General features: G+C 46.1%; 1 protein-coding gene across 1 annotated transcript in view; it reads right to left on the bottom strand.

The window, feature by feature from the left end:
• Nucleotides 1–1,573: 1,573 nt before the first annotated feature.
• LOC131284240 (lachesin) overlaps nucleotides 1,574–25,681 on the bottom strand; it is a 36,598-nt gene continuing 12,490 nt past the window's right edge. The window contains exons 3-8 of the mRNA XM_058313093.1: nucleotides 23,190–23,363; nucleotides 13,111–13,239; nucleotides 10,908–11,112; nucleotides 10,323–10,471; nucleotides 2,813–2,872; nucleotides 1,574–1,767 (exon numbers count right to left, since the gene is read on the bottom strand). Of these exons, the coding sequence (XP_058169076.1) occupies nucleotides 1,574–1,767; nucleotides 2,813–2,872; nucleotides 10,323–10,471; nucleotides 10,908–11,112; nucleotides 13,111–13,239; nucleotides 23,190–23,363 (911 nt within the window). The remainder of the gene's footprint in view (nucleotides 1,768–2,812; nucleotides 2,873–10,322; nucleotides 10,472–10,907; nucleotides 11,113–13,110; nucleotides 13,240–23,189; nucleotides 23,364–25,681) is intronic.

The following is a 25,681-nucleotide window of genomic DNA, read 5'->3' as shown; positions in this document are numbered from 1 at the left end:
TACAATATTTTCCACCACACGGTCTATGTGGTGCGATCTGTCCGATGGCTTCCATCGTCTGCCTCTTTATTGTATTGGAAGTTGGTTTTTTGGTTTGCTTTCTATTTATGTTTGTATGTGTGGATGTGTGTGTGTTTATAACTATTTCTTTCGCTCATGGATCAAACCTCGGTTTGGGAAAGAAACCCCCGGAACTGGGAATTCGTTTCGAACGGTAAATTATTCAAAGCTCAACCATCAACATGTGACTAAATTTTCATTTGACTCCAAAAGGATCGAATATGGGAGAAACCCATAAACATGGTTTCGCTTCTAATGAATAGCGCGCATAAGCATGCACTTCTTTCCTCCAAACTTCCCTCGCTACGCCGTACCACACTGGCCACACTCCCTTCCGATGTTGAGAGGTGAGTCGCTTGGATTGTCATCAATTTCATCCAGTTTCCACCGCTGGCGCTTTTGCAGCGTTCCACCAACCGAACCGGTGTTGCTGTAAAATGTTCGAAAGGAAAACTTTTTCCCCATACCCCACCCCTCAAGATGCCACGGAGAGGGCGTTAAGCTGTTACGGGGGTAAAAAATTGAAGCATTGAGAAAAAGTTTGCTTGATTCACCTTTCACCACTTGGCGAACGGTGAGTTAGTTTGTATATGTGTGCGTTCGTGGGTCGCATAAGTTGCAGCCGCTGACAACAAGCTTGTCGAAGCTGTTGGCAAAGTTGGCGCACAGTTTAACACCAGCCATCCTTGATGGATGCACGCTGCAATTAAATTTGATTCACAGTTTAGCGCGAATGCAGTAACTTTCGCCTGTTCGTAACCCTGTTGATGGTACGGGAGGGAAAAACGACCACGTGGCACGTGGTTTCGAAGTGAATGGAGGCGCCTGGTGCCGCATAAAGTATGCACACACATACAAACAGCACCACCCGGAACGTGCCGATGGTTAATGTAGGACGAAAATGCACGCCAGTGAAGGCTAACTTTGGGAAACGTGTGTTTCCATTTTGCCATGGAAGAGGGGAATGGAGAGGGGGGGGGGGGTGGTTGTTTGTTCTGTTCGGGAGGGTTAGTTTGTTTAAGTAACGAAAGAGTCCATAAAAAGAAAACGTTGTTTGATTGATATTTTTAATTTGATTTTTTGGCATAAGAAAACCTAAATCCCCACTTGTTCGTGCAAACAAGTAAAGGAAGTAAAACATAAGATTTTTCTTCCAAATCTTCCAATCAAAACCCTACCCTGTGCGGTCACGTTTTTATATCATAACCCATAAACCAAAAAACAACACAACGCGGGGCAAATTTCTCACGTACCAGCCGGGTTTTGTCTTCTCGGCATCCAGCCGATCCCACGATCCTTAGTAACTATTATTGTTGGATGAACTGCGAGTCTAAGCCTATTCAACACCAGCGCCTTGTGGCCACTCGAGCCGGACACGGTTTTTTCTCTGACTTTCCCTACGCGGCGTCCCGCTGGCTATCGCTTACCGCACCTATATTATTGTATCGTGAACGGACGGCGGTCAACAGGCTCCGTCGATTCGGTATCACGCACCGGCCATCTCGAAGCGGTGTCATCTACTGTCCAGCCGGCCGTGGTTGTTGCTGATGCTGGTGCTGCTGCCACCACCGGGAATGACGGTCCGTATCGTGCCGAAGGCGAGCGAAAGGATCAACAGCAGCAGCAGCAGCAGAGGATGTCGTGTTCGGTCGCTGTGCAGTGAGCTGCCGGCGGAATTACCTCGACCTCGAGCTGCCTCCGCTAGACCTGGCGATAAAAGAGAGAAATGTTTTATTAAATATTTGGTCTATTGATTATTGTAATTATTTTTGTCCCAACAATGTTATAGAAACACTTGTAAGCACGGACTACTTGAGTTGGTTAATTTACCGGAAATAAGTAGCCTCACGTGGAAATCTAAAAAGGCAAGAACAGATTTCTGTGCTTTTCTTCCCTTTCTTCTATCATGCTCCATCTTGGTTTATAAATATAGATTGCCGATGAACACAAACTTTCCTAAATAACTTTGTCGTAGCAATGTGTTGAACTAACTATATTTCATTGAATAGCAGAGACTAATGAATTAAACCATTATCAAAACCTAAATTCTAAAATGATAGCGTGTGTATAAGGACTGATAAAAATTAAACGAGCTTATCATTTTGTGGAGTGATTCTTATTGTAGTTGTCATTTATAGTTCAGACTGTCTATTTATGAGATATTTTATGTCACTAGTGTGATAAAAGTTTTCTCTAAGTGCTCCCCAACATGCCGTACCGTAATAGGAACAGCTGGAACTAATACTAATTAGTTGGGATTAAATTATCCTGGTTAAAATGGGTGAACAACATGAAAACTTGACCGTAACTTAATGAGAACTGATTTAAAATACTCCTAAGCTCTTCCAATGATATTTGATTTTCCTAACGTTTTGCTCACTTCTTCACATTGGCTAGAACAAACAGGATTTGTTCGGTTTAACGAAATCACCACAAGTGTAACGTCGTTAGAGCGGTCTGATTTACCATTGTCACATTTTCCTCGGAATGATCGTCTTTCCCAAGAACCGTCGGGTTCAGATCCGTTACACACTTAATCCGTAACGACTCGCCCTCGGTTCTTTGGCTTGCGCGACGTGCGTCTGGTGATTACGACGTCTTCAGGGTCGGCGCAAATGTGTCTCATCAACGTTATGTTCTATCGCTTCATTACACATGCTGGTCGGTGAGCATCGGATGGTTTTTGTGCCCGCCGAAAGATCCCAACCGCTCCCACCGGCCCGGCCCGTACCATCCCGGGGAAACCACTTACCTCCAATTATATTTAATTGATCGTCCGTTGTTTGCACGCCGCCCGGATGAATTTTTATTTCTACGTTGTGCGTGAAGAAATGCAAAGAGAAAGAACGAGAGACAAAAAAAAAGGCGCATGATGAGTGTCGTGAAAAAAGCTTGGCCCCGCGTGGTGGAACTGGAATGAAGGCGAGAAAAGGCGATAAAAGTAAACATAGTTCTGAACGGGCGAACGAACCATCATCATCATCCTCCCCTCGGACCGATGCGGGGAAGAAGGACAGGTTGGCGAATGTAATAGGACGTCGTATCTTCTCTGTCGAATGACCTTTCTCGGAGACCAAACCGGAATCGTCCTTCGCCGACCGAAGGACGTGTTTGCCAGCCGGCGTCGGCGAAAAGAATGAGCCGAAAACCGACTGAATAAAACATAAAAATCGTGAAAGTGCGAACAATTCCGCAACACCCCGACACAATGCGTCAATTTGTGTGAAAAATTTGTCCACCGTGCGTCCACGATGGACCATTAGGAGGGAAAGCCCGTGGTGCTTTCATTTGTGTAGGCAAGAAGAAGAAAAGGAAGAAGATGCAGGCAGAAAAACCCGACTGTGAAGAAGAGGAAGAGAAAACCCACCCCGAAACGAACCGAAACGAATTCGCAAACGCAAACGAACCGCCGGAAATCCTTCCCTTTGATGATGGTGGAATGGAAATGGGATTTTCCGTGCCATTCTTTTTTTGCTCTCCCCCCCCCCCCCCCCCCATTCATTCGGTGGCGCACCACTTTCCTCCAACCCACGCTGGAGCCATTGACGCAACAATGAATCTCACGAACGCGGACGCGGTGAACGGCTGATGATTATGTTCATGTTGACGAGCTGCTGGCGCTGTTGGTTCTCGTTAATGATGTTGTTCGTTCCGCTGCACGAATGGTGCGTAATGGGACCGAAAGGGGAAGAGTGGAGCGGCTGGAGGGCGCTGGCGAACTAATGCTCTGTTCCAGCTAAAAGGTCCGGTGCATAATGGGTGACACATTTGGTAGAATCCGCCGCGTTTCGGAAGGTGAAGACCAACCCTGGGGAAAATCTGAATCCGATTGGGGGGTTATTTTTTTTTCGACCGTAAGCAGCTTTTGTGCAGTTCGTTTTCTTTCTTGTACATTTTTTCCCCCGACTAACCGTTTGACCTTTCGCGGTACAAATTTATTTTTTGTTCGATGTTCGATGTTACCTTCAATGCTCAATCATTTATTCATTGGCCGATTCCTCCGGATCGAACGTAGTTTCGGGGAAAAAGTTGATTTAAACAACTTGAAAAGGCAACACAAGACAGGCTTTAAAGATGGGTGCGTAAAGCTTGTAGAGTGATTTGTTATAGACTAGGCGTTATAGACTATTGAATTATTTATTTGTTTTTCAAGATAAGGATTTAAAATTTTCATTTTTCTGTAGTCTATCGCTGGCAAAACATTTGTGTGAAAATAAATTTAACAAGCTAATACTCCAGTTTGTAATTAATATCTTTTGTAATCGACAAAGATTCATGGCGAAGTAGATAAAAACGCTTATTTAAGAAAAAGGTTACCGGTAGGTCTTGAATAAACCCAACTGACATATTATATTATGTACATAATCAAACCATTATAATGTTGTATTTATGAAAATTTTGCAAAAAAAAACCTCTGTGAAATTAGAGATAAACTTACATCCAACGGTTAACAACCATCCAAAACTAAATATCATTTTCTCTCGACTCCAGTGCAAAGGCAGTTCTGTAATTTACAGCCAAAATCAATGAATTTGACTGAGCATGCCCTTCTGCGCTGCTAGGCAACATCCGAATAAATCCTTTCTCGACACGAGACAAACGGTTTCGCCTACTTAGCAAGGGGAGGGATGAAACGTCCAGAACTCGGTCAAAAGGTCACCGATAGGATCAACGCGAACTCGACGGCGGCTTTCGAAAGGACGATTATGATGATGAGCGGAAATGGATGGCGGACAAAATATAATTAGCACGCGCTTCGCCATTCGTACTGCAAACGAGGAACATCGCACGAGCATCACGATTTTCGAAGGTTCGGGAATATATCCGCGTGGCTTAGCGTGGATGTTGGCACACCGTGAGTGCCTCGTGGGGTCGACGAGGGCCACGGGGGTCTCGTTCTCGTTTTAATTATATTCCGTTCGATTGTTTCCCGGCCCGACGATCCACCCCCGGGACGGGGTTGAACAATGGTCTACGCTTGCGCTCTTGTGGCTTGTGCCGGGTTCGACTTTCCACCTTGGGCTCTCCGGGAGATTATCTTGCCGGTGCCGATAAGGTGTGGACAATTAAAATGAAATCTGATCGAAAGGAACAGATGACCCTCGGGAGGGTGAGAAAATGGGTTTCGTGCTCGCGGAACCGTTGCATCCGGCCGTGGCAGCAAGAAGGTATGATTAAATGAAGCGATTTTTCTATACGAGAAACACGACGCCGGACGGAAGGCAAAGATAATGTTTGCTGGATGGATTTAATTAAGATTTTGGAGCGGAAAAGATCATAGAGATAGTGAGCTTTTCCTGCTTTTTATCGCGTGCAATTTTCAAACCTAGTTGTTCTGTCTATTTTTTTAATTAATTTCCCTATTCCAATATCGTTGCTTCATCTTTTTAAAAATCTTATAAGCTTCTTTTCTGCTAGTGATGGAAAAGATGTTTTCCTCCCTCATAACAGGGCACGAATTGCGTAATGTGACACGTTTTTATTTCATACGCAAGTTCATTTTAGCTCCATTCGTATTGAGTAGTTTTCCGGTTACTGCAAATACACTTGACCTGTAAAAATATGGCACTTTCCTTACCATAGGATTGCCATAAAAATATCGCTCAACCGTAAACGTACGGTTTATTCCATCCGATCTCTATCGGTTCATCGAGTAGCTCCAGTATCCGGATCCAGTAAACAGCTTGTTCGAGCCTTTTTCCCACCCAAGTAATGGGTCGTAAACATTGTTTACGTCCACTGATTGCAATATCTTCAGCGTTCAATAGCACACAATCACGCGCCCCGATGGAAGCAACGGAACGTGATTATTGTTTTCCGGTTTGGCAAAATAAACGAGCCAAGGAAAAATCCACCTCCACCAGGAGAGGAGAAGCGTGTTGATCGAAGATTTTATGTCTCTGTCCAGGATTTCTTCCTCGTTCCAACGGGAAACCGTTGCACCGAATGGCTCCGGATTAGAGTGCATATGGGGCCGAAGCTGCACACTTTAAGTCGAAGACACGTTTTCCGGTTCGAATCGTGCAGTGGATTTCTTGAGCGGTCTAAATCCTCAACCTCCCAACATTTCAAGCTCCCCGAGTTGGTGGGTTTAGGGTGGTTTTACATCCACAGTAAAATCACGTAGCACATTTTCACCTGAAAATGGTACATTTGCATGTGCACTTGTTCTCGGGAAACGTTGAAGAGGAGGGATGGAAAATATTGCGTTATTATTGGTATTTCTTGGATTTATGTATGGCTCCAGTTCCGGGAAATTCACGAACGATGAGATTGCGAGAAACATTTTCCAGCAAGTTATGATGTTAGAAAATGAATAGAAAATAATGTTGGGAAAAGAATGTTGAAATGGAATGAAACAGTTAACGGAATATCAGATGGCGTAAGGATTAGTATTGATTTCCTTGATTGCTTCCACGCGAAAAATTTAACGCCGCTGAATAAATTTCCTTCACAAAGTACATGTGGTTGTTCATTTTGGGTTGGGTTTTGCCCAAAATTTCATTTTATTTTGTGTTACGGCGCATTCAAAAATGATTTTCCATTGTAAGAGAAGTTCCACTATTTCCTACATAACAAGGAGCCTCGAGCGTTTCCAGAAATCGGCATTTGTAGCGCAGCTCACCTCTCGACAATCTGTCATAATCTGGAGGCATTATTGGATTCATATTCAAAACACGTGCCCCGATTGTACATCGTGTTGAACGCGCCAAAGGGTTTCCTTCTCCGGGAACCCATTTCCTTCCACTTTCCTCCTTGGAAGGTCTCTCGATAAGCAAGGTCCAAATTTTCCCCAGCAAAACTGGAGAACGGAGCAAGATTAAATACAACCGGAAGGTGCAAAAGTGACACTTAATCCGAAGAAACTGCTTTTGCTGCGACACGCTTGTGCACGGAGAGACCATCCTTCTTTTAGAGCATAATTTTTCATACGCGCTCAACGCGCGAGAAGAAAGTCGGACGCACAAAGGAATGTTTCTTGCTTTTCATGAGAATGGAAAGAACGAAAAGAAAAGGAGAGCATTGGGTTGGGGGTGACAAAAAGAAGAAGGCCTGGGGTGTGCGGGCAATGGATGAATATTGCGATACATTTTTACAGCACTTTATCACCTTCGCCACCCATCCCGCCAACACCCCGCCACCCTCCAACCTAATTGGAAGGGACGGGAAAAGAGTTCGAATGGAAAGCCGTTCCCGTTTTCGAAACCATTGCCGTGTCCTTCGGCTTGCCAGATTTCTACAACTGGACATAATGGGAAAATATGGACGCCTGTGGAGCGAACGTCCAACGAGCTTGAAAAAAACGAGTGCCGCAGAGTGACGACAGGAGTTTTCCAACGGGACTCCTCCTTTGGCGACGAAGGAAAAATATGAACATTCCTGCATGCAAAACGAGTGCGCCCTTCGTGAGTTGGACACATTTTTCCCGCTCGACATTATTCCCATTTTCCAATGGCTCGTTTGTGTTGCATCACTTTCCTTACCCGTGCTGTTTTACTTATACATACAGACACACACACAGCAGAAAAGTGCATAGCTTGTGCACTGGAGGCGAAAGAATCGAAATTGCAAAAGAAAAATGTCATCAGGTGAATGGCAGAAAAACTGTTACTTCATCTTCTAATCTATCGTCCACTCCAAGCGGGAGATTCCAGACTTTCGTACGCTAATTTCCATTCGTTTTTCTTTACCTACCCCCTTAAAGGGGGCGATGAGAAAAGTGTACTTTCATCGTCGAGTGAAAGCTTTCTATTCATTATTGGCATTAAGCGTGTCATTGGCAGTAGCATTTGTGCCGGGGTTTATCATCGTGTTGCGCCAAAGAAAATGCGTCATTTCACCGATCGCTACGCCTGGACCGTTGATGATAGCACGTTAATTAATTTATTCATGAGAAAACGTGAGTGAAAGCGACGGAAAGAGAGTTCCTATCCGCGAGCTCTAAAACGGTGGATGTATATTCCTTTCCATCCGATGGTCTTTAGGTTCACTTGTCCATTTCGTCGCTTTAAGCTAATCATCGCAGATTTTTTCCACTTGCTGTAAAAGTGGACACGTCATTGTAAGGGTTTTTCGCTTCGTGGAAGGATCCAAACGAATAAGCGTAGAGCAAAGGCTTTAAAGGTTGTACGGGGAGTCGGTGGAGGGAATCTAAATGAAGTCGACTACAAAATGTCATATTTTACGCGCCGCTGCTCCCATTCCAGGAAGGACACGTGGCGCGATGGAGGCGCCCGGTTGCTGATGCTCCGTGGGAAATTAATTAATGTGTGCATTGACATGATATCGTCGGCCGCTGCATCCGAAGGTTGCGGTACAATCTCACAACCTGCCGTGCTTGACCCGGCCGGATGGCGAAATGACTGCACTGCGCTGTGGTGGCGTCATCATTTACGTCAATCATCGGCAACCGCAACCGGTGCGTTTGTGTGCATGGGGCTGTCAGTGCGCCGCAAAATGCACACTCAAAAGTGAACACTCTCCCCTACCGCGGACATCACTGAGGACGGATTACCCCTAATCAGGGTAGCGATAATTGACTGACACCTTTCGGATTTTTTTAGGTTACAGAAATGAACTAATTGATGGAATAGCAATAATGAAACAGGGTGTTACAATGTGGTCACGATTTTATAGAAGGCGGTTTGTGTAACTTTTTAAAGTGGAATGATGAAAACTAATCCGTGATAGATGGAATGTTGGGTACAAAACTAAAAATATCTATGCATAATTGAAGCTGCTCGTAGAACACCGACATTGAAAATGTGTATCAGGAAAAATTGGCAAAAAAAATTGAATGTACTTTTTCGATCAAACGCCTCGTAAATGGTTGTCACCTGGGACAAAATGAAAAGAAGTGAAGTGTGATTTTGAAAAAAGCGATAACTCATTTTTCAAAAACAAAACATATACCAGGGTAACTATCCACGCAATGTTAAACTAGCATAATCAAATGATCAAACAAAGAACTGTAATCTAGTTTGAAGGTCTCATAATCAGATTGTAATGGAGCTATGAAATATTTGTGAACTTTTTTTAAGGGTCGTCTCAATATTTGATGATGGTTTTGAAAATAACTTAAGGCTATTTACTCATGGTTCTGCTCCTAATAACAACTTATTTAAAAACAAACAGTGTAACACAAAGATAGTTTTGATTTTATCTTGTTGAAGTGCTATCAAAAGATTGTGAAAGAAAATCTCCTCCTCCGTCGACAGACAAGAAGTAATTACTTTAATTCTGTCAGCTCAATCGTCCGCTTTCACGTAAAACATGGCAGAAAACATGTGCTGTTCGTGCGGAAATACCCAGCACCCATTTTGTTCACCACGTGCAGCTCACACACACACACACTCGCTCACACCAAACGTGCCAGCGAAAAATGAAACACGCGGTGCAGCAAAGCAAACTGCACCATAATTGCCTGCAGCTTCAGGTTTCGGCGGGTCGTCGGGGTGGTTTTTCATGTTGGGTTGCAAAACCCCCTTTAATGGCGCTCGCTCGCTACCGGGAGATAACAATCAATTTACTTCCCGAGCCCGAGCCGCAACAACGACACACAACAAGTTTCGCCATTAAACTGCGATAATCGTAAAGAAAGAAAAAAGTGCGGGGTTCGGGTTTGCTGAAAACGATGAAATTACTGTGCAACACAATGGCACGGGCACGATGCAGGGGCACGGGGAACCACTACAGCACTTTACGGAGGGTTTTTCTTTTGTTTTCCTGGATGCAGGCACCAGGGCGGGTGGCACTTTTCTTCATGAAAACGCGAGAATCGCCAGACGGGCTGCCAGGCTCGAGCCGGTGAAAGATCGAACGTGCGGTTGCACGTGGGCACTTGCGAAGCGGAAAATTACGAAATTTGATCATTTAATGTAGCAAACGGTTTCCCAGGTATTCTCTCCCCCTCCCTCACGATTGGTGATTGGTGTCCCATCGTTTTCGTGTAGGGTGGAGCTTTCCCGAGGCTACCGAGTGCAATTCGATGCAATTTGGGACGTGACTCGAATCATGGCGGGGTTCCGCAGCCGCAGCGAAGGAAAACAAAACGTCGTCGATACTTGCGTGCCGGGTGGGAGGAAAAAGGAGTCGATTTTCCCGGGTAGCCCACAGCTTCCCGGTTGCACCGTTCGGGGAGGAAGGTAATGAGCTTCGTAACGAGTAAATGATCGTCGGGAACAAAAGTCGTGGGTAACGGGGTAACAACACACACACATACGCACAAAGAGGAACGTTGGGAAAACCAGATGGACACTTACCGTACAGTCTCATGGTGCCATCGGCGCGGCCGAGTGAGTTAGTGCTGACGCAGTGGTACGTCCCGACGTCGGCCGGCGAGAACGAACGCACGACGAGGCGCATGTTGGTCCGAAAGCCGTGCCGTTCCTCGGCGATGCCGTACTTGGGCCTGCACCGGTGCGCCACGTGAGCGGAGGACGAAAGCAAGAAATTAGTGTCAAGCCGGCCGGGTTCGCTAATGGCTTCGGTAACGGCATGGATAATGTCGGTGGAAAACTAAAGAAAAAAAAAGGGGGATAACACACTCCCGCCGGGTTCGAGGACCGGATCCAGCTCGCTGCATTTCCCGGAAGCGTCCGGAAGAAATCAATTACCAAACCAAACCCGGGGAGAGTGTGTTTTTGGGAGGGTTCTAGGTGAGGATCGGGCCTGGTTCGGGGTTCCTGTTGTACGGTTCGAACCACGAACTCTCGTTCCCTCGATTGGAGTGCCGGGAGTGGTTGACTGAAGCATTCCAACGGTTTAAAAATTGGGATCCTATGTAAATGCACCGGAGCGGCGACGAGTACCGTTAGGGAAGGAAGAAGAAAAAAACACACACTTACCCATCGAGCAGCATTTCCGGGCGGCTCAGGCCCGCCTGCTCGTAATTGCCGTTCGTTATGCTGGCGAAGCTGTTCGGCAGGACGCGACCTCCCTTCAGCCAGTAGGACACGGGAATCGGCGAGGCCTCGACCGTGCACTCGAGCTGGACGTCCGAGCCGAGTGGCGCCCCGAGCAGCTGGCTGGTGGGACGTACCGATGGTGCAACTGGTTGGTTGGTTTTTCGTTGGTTATGTCCCCGTGTTCCAGGTATCCGGAGGGTTGAAGGAAAACAGCAAACAGAACCGAAAGAAAATGACGTAAGCGCACATCCCGCACCAAGCTGTTATTAACGGAAAATTCTGGGGAAGTGCGCCCGTGAACATGCCGATGTCCGATGTACAACTAGTAAGGTTTTGTTTAAAACTCAGTGAACACTCAAGCTCTACCGTCATCATGAATTTCATGGAGCCGAAAAAGGATCTATATTGTGAACGGGAAAACTCCAGGCAAACGGTAGGGTGATTTGTTCCTAATGAGGTGTACCATTCTGCTGTTTGGGGAAATAATTACTGGATTCTGTACGTACACTGCATACACTATTGTACTGTTATTTAATAGTGATAAAAAGTATGCTTTCTTATGTAACTGAAACGATCCGGTTGCTTCCATTTGTTCGAATTCATTTAGATGAAACGAATTTCAAAATAGAGGATCCCGCTGTTCATTCGTCTTTCATTTGACTAATATTTTATTTTTGGGAAATATTAAAAACACTCCAATAAAGGGAAGGTTTAGCGAGGGTGTTGTATTTCTACTAACTATTCCTAGGTGTTGGTGCTATATAGCAATTGTTTAAACTATAGCATACGTATATCATAGCATAAATTGAAGTTCGGAAAATTGGTGTCTACTTTAAGTGAAACGTCAAAATGTTGAAAGAAACAAAGATCAATCTATAAAAATTTTGACAGAAGAAACTCATATAAGTGGGATGGTGTTGAGTTCGAGGAAAAACATATCGATTCCATTTGAAACGATAGGATCCTTCGCCAACTTTGAAACGCCTTCTTCTTCCAACTTCCAACCTTTGGTATGCTGATTTAAGTTTACAAACGCTCGTTTGAGGATCAAAAAACGTTACACAGTTGATATCATTTAATTCGGGGTTTAGCTTAGACACGAAAAAAAAACTAACTGAATACTCTAAGTTTATAGAATTTGAAAAAAGGGATCCAAAGTAAAGTTTATAATGTTGGAGGAATAACCTAGGTTGAAATAAATGCTCCTGTAAATAGATACTAAAATCTCACATCCATTCTAGTGTACGCCAGCTTTCAACAACAAGTTTATCATTTAAAAAAAAACTCAGTATCGTTGGTTGACGAGGGAAATTTAAAGAGTTTAGCGATTTCAAATTTGGTTGTTTTCGGTGTAGCTTCAAAAACTATTTCAGTGTACGTAAGGGTAAATTTGTCCGCAGCTTAAAGCGAGCGTCCTTTTACAACGCTACAAACAAGTGCCAGCAGCGCACCATATGCCTGCGGATTCGTTAAAGTGCTTGGGAAAAGCGCAAAACCCATTCATTTCGGGGGTCAGGCACGAACCGGATGAATCTCCCGCTGGAACAGGGGGGAGAGCGTACCCATTACGTTGGGCTACCACGGCCAACCACGAACATTCGCAGGCCCTCGTCGATGTGTGTGTTTGTATGCGCACACATCCTTACGCGGTTTCGCACCGCACGGTAGGATTTATGCCTCCGAAACACTGGAGCCCGGCGGGAAAATGCCCGGACTGATGGTGAATGTGTAGCTCATTTCCCAGCGCTTGGGAAAAGCCCTGGGAGTACCGACAAGGGCACCCGTTGGAAAAATGGAAACAAAGCACAGTCAAGGGCGGAACGGCAGCAGCAGGGAAAACACGGTGGTAACAGGTACTGACGCTCGGTCTGTTGAGGCCCCCGCTGGCCATTCGGTGGCAAAAAGATTGGCCTTCGGGACGGACACGGGTTTCCAGGAAAGAAACGTGTGGATGCACGAGTTAAACAAACCGCCCGATTCCTTTCGTGCTCGCGATGCATCGCGGAAAACTGATGGAAATTCTGTACCGGAATTTTGCCTTTACTGGAGTTGAAAATTCGGACATCGGTGCTCGAGGGTCGAGCCATCCTTCGCACGGTAGTGTGTATGTGTGTGTGCGTGTGATCCTAGCAACCATACTTACAGTGAACACTCAATGAAACACGCTTGCTAACGGCCGGCGGAACATCGTTCGACGCGATGCACAGATACGCGCCCATTTGTCTTCGCTCCAGCTTGGGCAGGTGCAGATGGGTTCCGTTGTATGCTTCCACTGTTGCGGGACAGGTCGGATGACGGGAGGGTTAAAGGTAAAGAAAGAGAAAAACAGAGAGAGAGAGAGAGTGCGAGGGATGGATTAGAGAATTAGAATAAAAACGATGTAAGTAACACACGGAACACTGTTCCAAACGAATCCCGTGCCATCGGTTCACGACTTGCAGTATCTGCACAGGATGGAATTCCTCCCCCCCCCCCTCCCCTCCCTTTAATCACGATTCGAGGTTTTCCACCCGCATCCTTTGCCAGCGGCGCGGTCGTGTCGGTACCAACCGTGAATGATTGGCTGGCATTCGCACACGAAGCCCGACGAGGGCAGGAAGCTATCTTTTGTTGGCGCCTCAAGCGTGCTCCCCACACGAGGTGAATGTTATGTTCCTCCCGAACCGACCGACCCTCCCCCCCCTCCCCTCCTCCGCACGGCTACAAGGGTGAATTCATTCGCGGGTATAAATTTATGTAATTGGAAGTTTAATGGGATTTCCAGTACAACCGTGAACCGACGAAACCCGAAGGACGATGAATCGTACGACAATGAATGGGATGGCGCCCTTTTCGTAGTGCCCTCCCGGTGGGTTTCCCAGACACGTCCAGAGGGAGGAGTGTCTGGGGGATTCGGAAGATTGACGGTCGGGCCGATTAGCGATGGAACAAAGGCAGTCGATGGGGGGTTCCGGGGGTGATTTTTCCGCTCATGTCTTCCCTTGGCGTGGAGTGTTTCTTTTTCAAATTGTATTGAAAACTGCACTGCATGTGGACATTCGCTCGCCCACCACCAAAGTCCCCCGGCCCTGGCGGTGTTGGACTGAGGTGCCCATTATGCAGCTCAATCGGTTTTAACTGCAAATCGAATGCAATTTACGGTGCATCCGTGGTGAGCGGGCGTAATGCTTAAGGCAAATTTATGTACACTCCCACATTTTCTTTCCCACACAGACACACTCGTGGGCGAGGGAATGTCTAGAGAAGTGACAAAGAATGACGGTGCACTGGTTTCCTGTGAGTGGTTAATTGGTTGAAGATTGTCAGCTTTTTACATTTTCCTCTCGCTGGAAATCACACAAATGACGTTAGTTGGGAAATGAGAAATATACTAGAGCGTTCCATTCTTTTGTCTGTTTGAAAATATGTTTTACAAAGCTGTTCCATTTAAGAGCTGTTCGCTTGTTCGTTCGTAATATTACGGAAATTGTGTCAAAAACAAACCAGCAACTTTTTCGTGTAATCCCAATTCAAACGATTATATAAACTAGACAAGAAACCTTCTTCAAAGATCTTTAAAATCAAATAAATAAATCGTTTTCAAACGTCATTCTTTGAAGCCTACTCAAAACACGCAACTCTTTTCGAAATTAAATCAAAACCAAGCGCCACTCTAACAAGGACCACATTGCTGACCAATTTTATTAGTTTCATTCTCGTGGTTCGAAGCATCAATGAATTGGCTGATGAAAGAACTTTTTCGATTACTCATTCTGGGAAAAGCACTTCATGTTGCGTTGTGATACCGCCCGGCACGCTGGAAGTCCGCAGACGGTGAACCGACCCTTCCGACCCATCGAAATCGAATCCGGTCAGCCTGTCCACGGACACTGAGTTAGTCAAACACTTGACCGCGTCCCGGAAGAGAAGGGCACTTGCTTGCGTGAGGGTTAGAGATCCAGACAAACGGCGGTACGCTTCCCAATCGATATCGATTTCCACCCTGATGGAGGGAGTGTCTGGGTGGAAATTCATGTTATGTGTCCTCTAAGGGAAGGAGGAACCGAATGGAGAGCCACTTTAAAGGGCCCTGTTACAACGGGATCCGTTTTGAAGCGGGAAACACGGGTGGCCAACATAAACAAACAAACAAACGAGCAAGCACGCTCCCACACGTTCCAGGGCGGAGGCTAAGAAAAGGCTGGCAACTAACGAGACGCAACCCCCCGATTCGGCTGCACGATAGCAGTTTTACGAAGAATAGGTTTCGGGGTTGGGAAAGTTTCATTTTCCGGAGGGGGGACAAGACGGTTGCGTGGTTGGTGTTGCAAATTTACGATGCGATATTTTTGAAAATATAAAGAGAAGCTTTTCAGCCCGGGCTCGAGGATCGAGGATCTTCACGCGGTAACCTCTGCCTTTCCGGCCAACGTGCGCACACACACGCAGAGCGAGGTAGACAGAAAGTTTTATAGTTTAACGACCCACTCGGTGCAGTCGGAGGTTTCCCTTTTCGGGCCATCGAGCCAATAACTTTTGGTCGAGAGTCGCCCCCGACCGAATCAACACACGAACGAACACACGTGCATTTCCCGCAAAGATCTTGCAATAGTGTCTTATTTACTTGCCTTTTCATTCCCCGTCCCTCCCTTCCCCATTTTCCTTTCGGCAATAAGTTTAAAGTTCTTCCTCTCTTTGGTGAAATATCACTGTTTCTGGTTCTGCTCCGTTACCGAAGTTGGTCCCGAGACGCTCCGTGACCCCGGTAAACCTCGAACCGTTAAGAAACTTGCGGCACAAAATCTCTCCTTCCACCTCCCTCTACCGCGTCAGTGAAGGGCGGAACCGGGCGGTTGATCCACGAGCAAGATAAGAGCACCCGGGGAAAAGTAAGCGGGCGCTCCCGTACGATCGGGAAGGAAATTGGAAATTGTGTCTACGTGGTTTCCACCAACCCGGTTCGTGCGAGTATACCAACACCGGGAAATGCATACCATCGACGTGGGAAGTAAATTATTTCTCAATCTTTATTCCTCCGCTCAGGGTTTGATTTTTTCCAATTCGTGTCCTTCATCAGTAATGCATGGGGAGGCAGTTGTGGAAATTGCTCCCGCTTTGATAATTAACGTGTGAAAGTGCGATACACTTTCGTCGTGAGCGTAGCTTTCCGTATGAATGTTTTAACGTACTATGTTGCTTTTGGTCAACAAGGAAGGCAAGTGCGCTATATTTTGAAAGTACACATTAATATTTAAATAATTTCTCAGAACAACAACCAATTCGAATCCTTAACGTTGGAGGCTTGAGTGAGGCAATGAAGAGGAACGTTTGGCTATTAAAAAAACAAGTAATACAATTTATTTTGAGTTTTACTCATCATTTAAAGTGATTTCAACTGATGTTTGGGTTTCTTTTCGTTACGTTGCTCTATAAATTGAGACATTTTAAAGGTAATTTGATGATCCAAAATCTTTTCCCGAACGACGCCATCATTGAAACGTCAACCATGTTTACCTAATGCATTAACCTTGGTCATTCTTTCATCATGATCCCCCAATGTACATGCAGTTTTATGACATTTTCCTAGTACTAAATGACAAACATTGCCCTGGCTTTGCCTAGTTTACTCGTTTTGTACACTAACGGAGTTAAATTAAGCCTAGTAAATAAGCACGTTGGATAATGAAGGTCAATATTGGTTGATTGTTCTTGCCAAAGCCATCGTTCTTGCGTCTTTATTACGGAATAGCTATTTATGATTTAGTACGTTAAAGCCGTGAGAGATCGCTCGTGATTGGTCAAATAAATTGGCAACATTGGCCCCGGTTTCAAGAAAATTGCTTCAACGCGAACACACCTTATGTCCCCCCGCAGCCGACCCCAACCACATCCTTCCCGCACGCACCGTGCACGTCGTAATATTATTTTTGTTTACCAGTTTCGGGTGGACATTTTTCGATAATTTATTACGTCCGCTTGCCGTACCGGTCGGTTGTTTCATTATCTGCCCCGGTGGCTGTTCTCGTGCAGGTGGGCCTATGTACCTCTTCAAAAGCATGATCCACCCGGCACATTTTACGGCTAGATAAAAAACCGAGCGTGCCTCCCCGCATGCGCCCCCCACCACGCTCGGGTCATGAAATTCGAACCGGAAAATCAACCTCGGCGAAGCGCCTACGAAACACAATCTCCCATAACTCAGCGTTCGCTTGCCGGAGGCGGCCCGGGGTTAGACGTTTACTGTCCTTTCTCGCTCCGTGTCCGCCCGTGGTTCGGGTGGGCTTTCCCTTTTTGAAGAACCCCGCTTTGGTGCTGGTGGTGGTGGTGGTTTATTTTACGACGCGACTGAAGACATAAAAACTGACCACGGGGCGAAGAAATCACTGTCCGCGGGGTGGTGCCGCACACACAAAAAGCCACCCAGTCTAGCCACGCGAAGGTGGAGACTGATTTAATAAACAATTTCCTGCCGCCCCCCCAACTCGGGAAGGGAAGAAAATGGACCCGGACCGTTGGAAATGTGCTGTACGTGCGTTTTTTTTCCCCGTGCGATAGTGTGTGCGACCCGTGGTTGACCTTTCAGGGGCCCTTTTGCGACTGTATGTGTGTGTGTGTGTGTGGTGTGGTGTGAGCTTTGTTTGCGCGGTTCGGTTGAAACGAGAAATTGCTGGCAACATTAATCAATGGCTGACACGCAGCGGGAGTGAAATTGTTTTTCAGCTTAACTCGAGATGAAGCTGAGTGTAGGCATCTCCGAGCGGCAGGTCGAGGGAAAAGCGTGTCGAGTGTTTTCACCGGGGCGATAAATCAAAACAGTGAAGAGCGCGTCCCCTGTTGGGGCGGTGGGGAGAAAGTGGAGAAGTTAGCTCCTCGGAGATTCCGGAGTTATTTATTGAAATTAATGCAAATTGAGCAAGTTATTAATGTACTGTGGAGGAAAGTGCACGTGACTAGAATGTGGAAGTAGATAATTTACTTTAAAAACATCGATTATTTTCCAACCGAAGCAAGCGTTCCAATTTGCAGACAAAGATGTTTCAGATGGCGATCAATACAAAACGCACACTTCGGTCGATATGTCTGGTGGAAAGTATCAGTAAACTGTTGCGAAAGGTACAAATAAGCTCCAAACAAGACACTTTCCGCCCGGGTAAATCTCTTCAACTAACAACAACGGCAAACAGTGCTTGTGATCTCATAATTAATATTGTCAGAGGGCCGGGTAAATCCACTCCATTCCACCGGAGGCCCATAAATCAGCCAGTCAATCGCAAACCACCACGAAAAGTATCACTTAATGCCCAGCGACGCCACGGTGTTGTTTCGTTTCTTTCCGTTATTCTTCCTTAGGACAATGAAAGACAAAAAAACAATCGCAATACACGTAGACAGCGAAAAGCGTGTATCGCCTGCAAATCCGGCTCGACGCAGCTCACGAAGATCACGTCAAATATTAGCACAGGCTACATTTCATTTTTCATCCCGCACGACTACCAAGACGACGACGACAACGACGACACCGACTCCGACTCCGGCTGACAGCCAGCCCGAAACATCGCCAGACACTACCGTGTGCTGCCTTACATTTGTTATGCAAATGTGTACATTATGCTTATCCCGGGATTCTTTTTTGCTTCCCCCGACGATGCTGCTGCTCCCGGAAAGTGAGCCCCTTCGCCCACCATACCACCAGCTTCCAAAACGACGCCGTGGCCATTGTCTTTGGAAGCGCAACTCTTTCGGTCCGGAACGTCGCCTTTTTTTTCTTTTACCCATTTTCGCCCTCAAAACCAAGCGAGTCTGCACGCCTGTCTGCATACGCAACACGCCCCGACGCCCTAATGCAGGGCATGTTTGAGTCGGTAGGGAGAACCTGGAAGGCATACCTGCGTGGAAAAAAGAGAGGGATAGACAGAGCTTACGATGAACACGAGGTGGCGTTAGAAACGAGTAAATCATGTCCTTATGAAATAAATTGAATAATTCACTACGGGTGGTCTGGGGCACGAGCCGGGAAAACGGTTGGTTGCGGTTGGGCGGCGCAACCGAGCGCAGCCACCCGAGCCCGGGAAAGCCTCTCCGCGCTCTGACATATGTTTTACGCGATGCTTGCTGGCAGGAAACAAAAAAAAACTCACGAGGGGGGCGAAACAAAAAAAAACAACACCAACATACGGAGTCCTGCTTCCTGTGCGGGACTATCACCGAGACACCTTCGCGTATGTATGATGTGCGGGCTGATGTGTGTTTTCACCCCCATATGTTTCACCCCTTTTTTCCATCCCACCCACAGTGGAGGAGGAAAATGATGATACCAAAGTTTCAACATCGGGGTAGCAGCCGGGGGGGTTTTTTTTGCCCCTGTCTCAGCTGCAATTTCGGAAGGCAGCGCTCGTGAAAAATGTAGTTGGATGCATTTTCACCGCGGGGAACCGCATCGCTGGTGGGGGGGAGGGATTTAATGTTCGCACATTAGCACGAAATTAGTGCTTCCATGATCCTACCAAGCCCGATGAATCCGTGAGTCTGCTACCGAACCGACGCTGAATTTTCTCACCGGGGAGGAGTAAAATTAGTTCAACATGTTTCCATGGTTTTACATACAGAGTTGAATCTTGTTAGAAGTTGTATTTGACGGAATTACTATGAATTCTTACTTTTTTCGTGTTCATTATTTTCCGAAATTTCTAGAAAATCTTGTCGAAGAAAATGTAGATCATTACTTTATGGTAATATTATCAAATGAATAAGTAGCTAACATATTTAGCCCGAACTAGACGTCTCCAAAAAGCAAGAGATATGTGCACCTTACCGAATACCAGGTGGTCTTGGAAAACCCGACCCCGCAAAGGGCTTGTAATCAATGGTGAGCGTGCAACATTGTGATCAAATTTTCACGAGCAGCATGAAAAGCTCACGGGCAGGATGCTTACAGCAGGTGTTTGTTGAAATATTGCATTTTCTAGCCTCTGCGCATTTTGCACACACCTACATCCATGTGTTGCACACACACACACATCTTCCTCACGAAATTTCGTAAAAGGGAGGCGATGGTGGATACACATTAAGGATAAAATGTTTGCCCTCCCGGTACAGTGTGCTAGCGAAAAGAACAAAGATGGCGGTGAAAAGAGTGTAGGAAAGTTGTGTGAAATTCTTGGGCACGTGCAAAGGGGTTTCAGGAGGACGGAGGAGATGATAAAAATAAATGCACACACCAAAGAAAAGCTTTGCACAGGTGGTTCCCACACCGGGTCTCCCCCTAGAAACCCCCGGAAAAGCGGCTGCCGGGAGTCGGTGGGCAGAGATGGTGGTGATGGTGGTGGTGGTGGGAAACATAAAAGACACGACACACCAACATCGGAAGCCAGCGGAAGCCTTGGTGCGAAAGCTCAAAACAATGAAATCCTTTTTCCCCCGGCAACCCCCATCGTGCGCATTATGTCGCGCGCCCGTTTTCCGTCCCGACCCCTCCCAACCATCAGCTTCAGTTTTCCTGAGCCCTCCCCCCCCTCCTTCCCCTATCCGTTCCACACCTCGGGTAATGATGCTAATGCTGCGCAGCTTTTTCGCCGCCCCGTGTTTCGCGGGAAAAGCTTCACCTAGCGGATGACGTTCGTCGCGTGAGTGCGTTCTTGCGTTAGCGAAGTGAATGAAAAGTGGGGTGAAAGGAAAAAGACAACACAACAAAAAAACAACGAGTGCACAAAATCTACACCCAGCTCCCGGATTTTTGGTGGGTGGTGGGTGACGCAAAGCGACGCTGGCACCGGAGTTTCCACGGAGACGCTTTATGATTGTTTAACATAGCTTAGGTTTGCGAGATGGAAAAAGGGAAAAATGTGAGAAACCAACCTTGTACGTATCACACACACACACACATACACACATGCCCCACCAAGATACCAACCACGACAACGATACCAGCGACGACGATGACGACAATGTTTAATCTTATTTTCCCACGACATTAAGCATAAATTATACGAATATTTTCCACCCATCCTCTCCCCGTACGCAAACAGACACCGTTACCCCCTCCCTCTCCACCGAACCATCCACTTCTCAAAGCCTCCGTCCCTGATCCGCTTTGTCACACATGAATGTGTGCTTCTGCGACACTAAATGTTCGTCAAAGTGACACTTATTAGTAGTTTTCTTTTCACGAGAATCCCTTCACACCACTCCTCTCAGCCGACCCTTCCCTTTTCCACACCGGTGGTTGATTTAATGTTGTATTTATGTTTCCGGTTCCGGTAACGTATGGTTTTTCCTTCACGGGCGAGGCACAAAGACTGCTCGCGTTGACATATTACACAGTCGGATCCTGTCCGTGTGTGTCTATGTGGGACTGGAGGTTGTATCAGCTATACAAATCCAGGGCGCCCGGTTACAATACACCAGGGGAGGGAAAGAATTCGCACTCGCGAAAGGCGGACGACATATTCCGCTTTTCTTTCCGACACATTCCGCTACTTTGCTTACACGGGAATGTTGTGTTTTGTTTCGCTGCACCATGCATCGACCCAATTTCCTATGAGGCTGTCTGCATTGGATGTCACCGGTCGGGGAGAGAAACTGAGCAACATTTTCCATCTCGCTGCTTTTCCACCCAACATTGACAACAGGTCAGACAAATACCGCTAGAAGAGGCAACAATGGATACTGTTTGTCGCACTTGCCTGATTAAGAATGCTTTTCATCACTTGCGTTAAGTCGTGCTACGTTGATCCTTTGATTCTTTCCAGGCAACAGAACAAGTAATGCTTCACAAAGCGAAAATTAAAAGTTGTAAGTACTTACTCTAATATTTCAAGAAGAAAATCGAACAAATCTCTTACAGTAATTTTTGATCTATATTACTCAAAAGCCATGATCAGAAAAACATTTGATTGAAGAGTTGGTATTTCAAATATGGCAATATTTTTTCAGGCTAATTTGTATGCTAGACATCTAATTTATGACTAAATTATGTATACCTTTTTTGAGAGTAATTGAAAAATAAAATATGGGAATATAAAAATTGTTACTACTATCAACTTTACTTTTTCTACCGTTCATTCTAACAACAGGCGATACCAACTTCATGCTCCTTATAAAAATTTTAAATAATATTAATTTTCCCTCAACGGAAGGATAATCCTGAATTACGCTCCAATAAAAGTTAGTCATTAACTTTACGTCCTCAAAGTAACCGAACCGCAGAGAAAATGTGTGTAACTGCACAAAAACAAAAAACAATAAAATAATGTAATTACACTTGAACCTTGCTGATCAACCAACAAGGCACATAAAACAAATCCGTTCTGGCAGAGGCCAATCGTTTTAATGAACGCTTTTCATCCTCCATGCTCGACGTGGCTCGGGAAGCATAAGAGAAAAACTGTGCCCCACACTGAGCGAAACCACATCGAAGAGCATGATAATCACGTTATAGACACTTCATTAACACTCGTGCTGCTTGCTTTGCTAAGAAAAGTGTGTTCTTTCGTCCCGTTTCGGTCGCCCGTTCGGCGCTGTGGATTGAGGAAGGGGTGACTTTCCCCCGCAGCCCGCCATCGAATCCTTTGCCACGGCGAACGAAAAGCTGGAGCTCATTTATCTTCCACCGAGTGGCCCGACTCGCCCGAGCGTTCCACGACCGGTGAAGACGATAATCACCCCGAGCTTTTGACTTCGGCCAACGCTTTTCGGGTGAGGAAAAATGGGGAGTAAAGCTGGATAGGGTGCGGTGTGAATTTCATCCATCTTGTCACGCCGGAGGAAACCATCTGGCGCCAGTTAATCAGCTTACCTCGGACGTGATCCTTGGCGTATGCATTGCGAGACGTTGCGTTCGCTCGGGTGGCTTTCAGCCCATTGGAAGGTGGATAATTTGCTCGGATTAAAACGAGACCGTCGTGGCCGTGGAATGCATTTACAGAGCTGGGAAAATTATCCTCGGCAGCACTAAGTATCAATAATCCCACGTTCCCACCCGCGGTGCACAACAGGCGGACGTTACATCTTCAAGGGAAGCAAGACATGTGTTTGGTGAAACTGAACCGTGTGTTCACAATCAATTTGTTGATTAATTAATTTACAACTTCCCCAGAGCCGGCGGGCGGGTGAAATCTCGAAACGTGCATCCCGAATGGGCGTCCCAAGATACTCTCCGGGACGTCACTTTAACCACAGCTCCAGCGATGCGGAGACGAGACCAGGTATTAGATCCCCGACGGGAGACGGAACGGCTTCACTTACCGCGTATTAGTTCGCGACTCTGTGGCTTCCTTAGCAGCATGTACTCGCCGTCTTCCCGCTTCCAGGTGACGCGAGGCGTCGGATGTCCGACCGCTTTGCAGACGATCGTTGCGTCCTCGCCCTCCTGAACGGCAATGTCGGCCGACGACTCCTCGTTGATGATATCCGGCGGAACTGGAGAAGACACATGAGAGATGTAAAGCAAAACTGTAAAAACATACATCAACAACGAACAATGCCAGTGAGAGATGGTCTAAATACGGTGGGAACATTCACCCTCTGTAAAGCTGGTAGGAAAAGGGGAGCCCTTTTCTCAAGACATGCCCACCAGTGATTTAAAGTAATCCCTCAAATCTGCCCGTCTGAAACAAGAGATGCGAAGGATTGCGCACGAGTGCGAGCACTTTGCGGGCCGGATTAGGTTGCCTGCTGAAGAAGGGCGTGCCGTTCGCAGGCGTGCTTCCACCTTTTCACCAGCACGAAAGCTTAAAGCCGTCGGTCACCCGTCGGTTTGCATCAATATTCAATTTCCACCCCGTCGAGCTTGGGTTTGGCTCTCGTCTGTACCAAAGCCACCCGCGCGTGGGAAACACAATTCTCACAGCACGAACGAACAGCCGCTTTTCGTGAAAAGCCGACTGAAGGACCCCGCAGGCCATCAGGCAAAAGATGAGCCATGGGAAAAGCCAAACACACTGAGGTACACGCTCTAGGTGCCCCAAAACGGCGTCTCGCAGCGCTACAGAAGCCCACGGTGAAGCGACACTGGCGAGACAACAGTCGAGCGAGAGTAATTCGATATTGAACATTGAATATTATATTCGCATTTAATGATATTTAACTCGACATCGGAAGGGGACACGGAACACAGACCTAACGAGCCTCCGGGTTCCAACCGATCTCGGCTGGGAGGTTGGAGGTGGTCGTCTTAATAGATGGAAAATGTGTCGACAAACGAAACGGATGGTATCGGTATGCGGTAAATATAATAAGCCTTCTCAAAGACTCCAACCAACCACCTGCGCTCGGATGGCAAAAAGCCGTCCTTACCATCTTTTCCCGGAATGAATTTATTATTGATCTAGAGAAGCTGGTCTTGTACCGGCCGTGGTGAACGGAACGACCGTTCAGTCTGATGGTATAGCCGAGAAGCGTTCCATAATTGATAATTAGTGCGGTAGATTTATTTAGCAAGCATCTCTTGGTAGAAGAATGTTCGAGCGCGGCTTCTGTACCGACAACAGTATTGAACATTTGTGACCAATCGTTGTCCGGCATGTCCATAAAATATATTATTTAAATCAATTAAGGTAAAATGTTGTGTTTAAGCAACTCACGGCGGGAATATTTAAATTGGTTTTAATTATAAAAATCCAGTTGGAAAAAGTTATGTCTTGAGAACAAAACTTTCTATTACGGAAACAAAACAAGAGGATATCTTTTCTGATGAAAAAAGAAGAACCTCGATAAAATTCAACAACAGTAACTTTTACAGTCACTTTGAGCTAATTTCACAAGAACAGTTAGTGTCCAATTGTTCAAAGAAACAAAACCAAAATGTTAACAATGTTAAATGTTAAATGTTAAGTTGTGTTGTTTCAATTCTGTGCTGCTTTCTCGCATGCGAGTTTCCGGTTAGTAGTTTTGCAAGTTTTTTGTGTAATGCACAACTATGTTTGGACGGTCTGGGAAGTTTTTTTTCTAAAGACAGTAAGATTTTCTTTAAATTTCTACCTTTTCAGCCTTTTGGTTAACCTGGCTCAAGTTCTAAGAGCCGCAATTTAAACTTTGTTCTAAACATCATCGTTTAAACATTGTGTGTCCACTTAAATTGATTTGTCGAAAGCCACCCTCCAAGAGCTTAATTAGCTAGTTTTTATCATATTTAAGCCCTTTTATGTCTATCATGCCATGAAGGTTCTAATTTGTCAACGAGAACAAAAGATTGCCCAGAAAGTAATACGGCCAGGCCGTCCCTTCTGAAAATAAATATATGAAAAATATTGTCCTAGTAAACGAATTACTTAACCATTCCTTTCCTAACATAACAACATGCAACATCGATAAACATGCAAATACCAATGTTATCCCGCCTAAATAGTTGAAAAATTGGGTCTCTTATGGCCTCAAGAGTGCATTCTACCGGCTGAAAGCCGTGATTGCATAACTACTTTCGTTTACCTCGGTCTGGCCAATGATTAAAAGATTCGTTACAGTGATGACCCAATCCAATGAAGCGTTGAAAACCTCGGAACAACCGTTCGGTGTGTTCTACATCCTCCTGTTTCTGTTCACTTTGTTGCCTTGCTCACTACACTGTAATTGTTTTTCCTCGTTCCCAGCTTACCACGGGCGTTTGCTGAACATGCAGTCGAAAATCGCCATCAGCGCAAAAGCCCTCCGGACCGGACCCGGTGAATTTTACCATCCGCTTTGGAGCTTCCTCGCACGTTTCTTAAACTAATCAGCCCTTTATCTAGTGCGAGGATTCG

The sequence above is a fragment of the Anopheles ziemanni genome, chromosome 3 (genome assembly GCF_943734765.1).
Source record: "Anopheles ziemanni chromosome 3, idAnoZiCoDA_A2_x.2, whole genome shotgun sequence".
In the NCBI taxonomy this organism is placed as follows: Eukaryota; Metazoa; Arthropoda; class Insecta; order Diptera; family Culicidae; genus Anopheles; species Anopheles ziemanni.
This window is presented reverse-complemented; position numbering and strand designations above follow the sequence as displayed.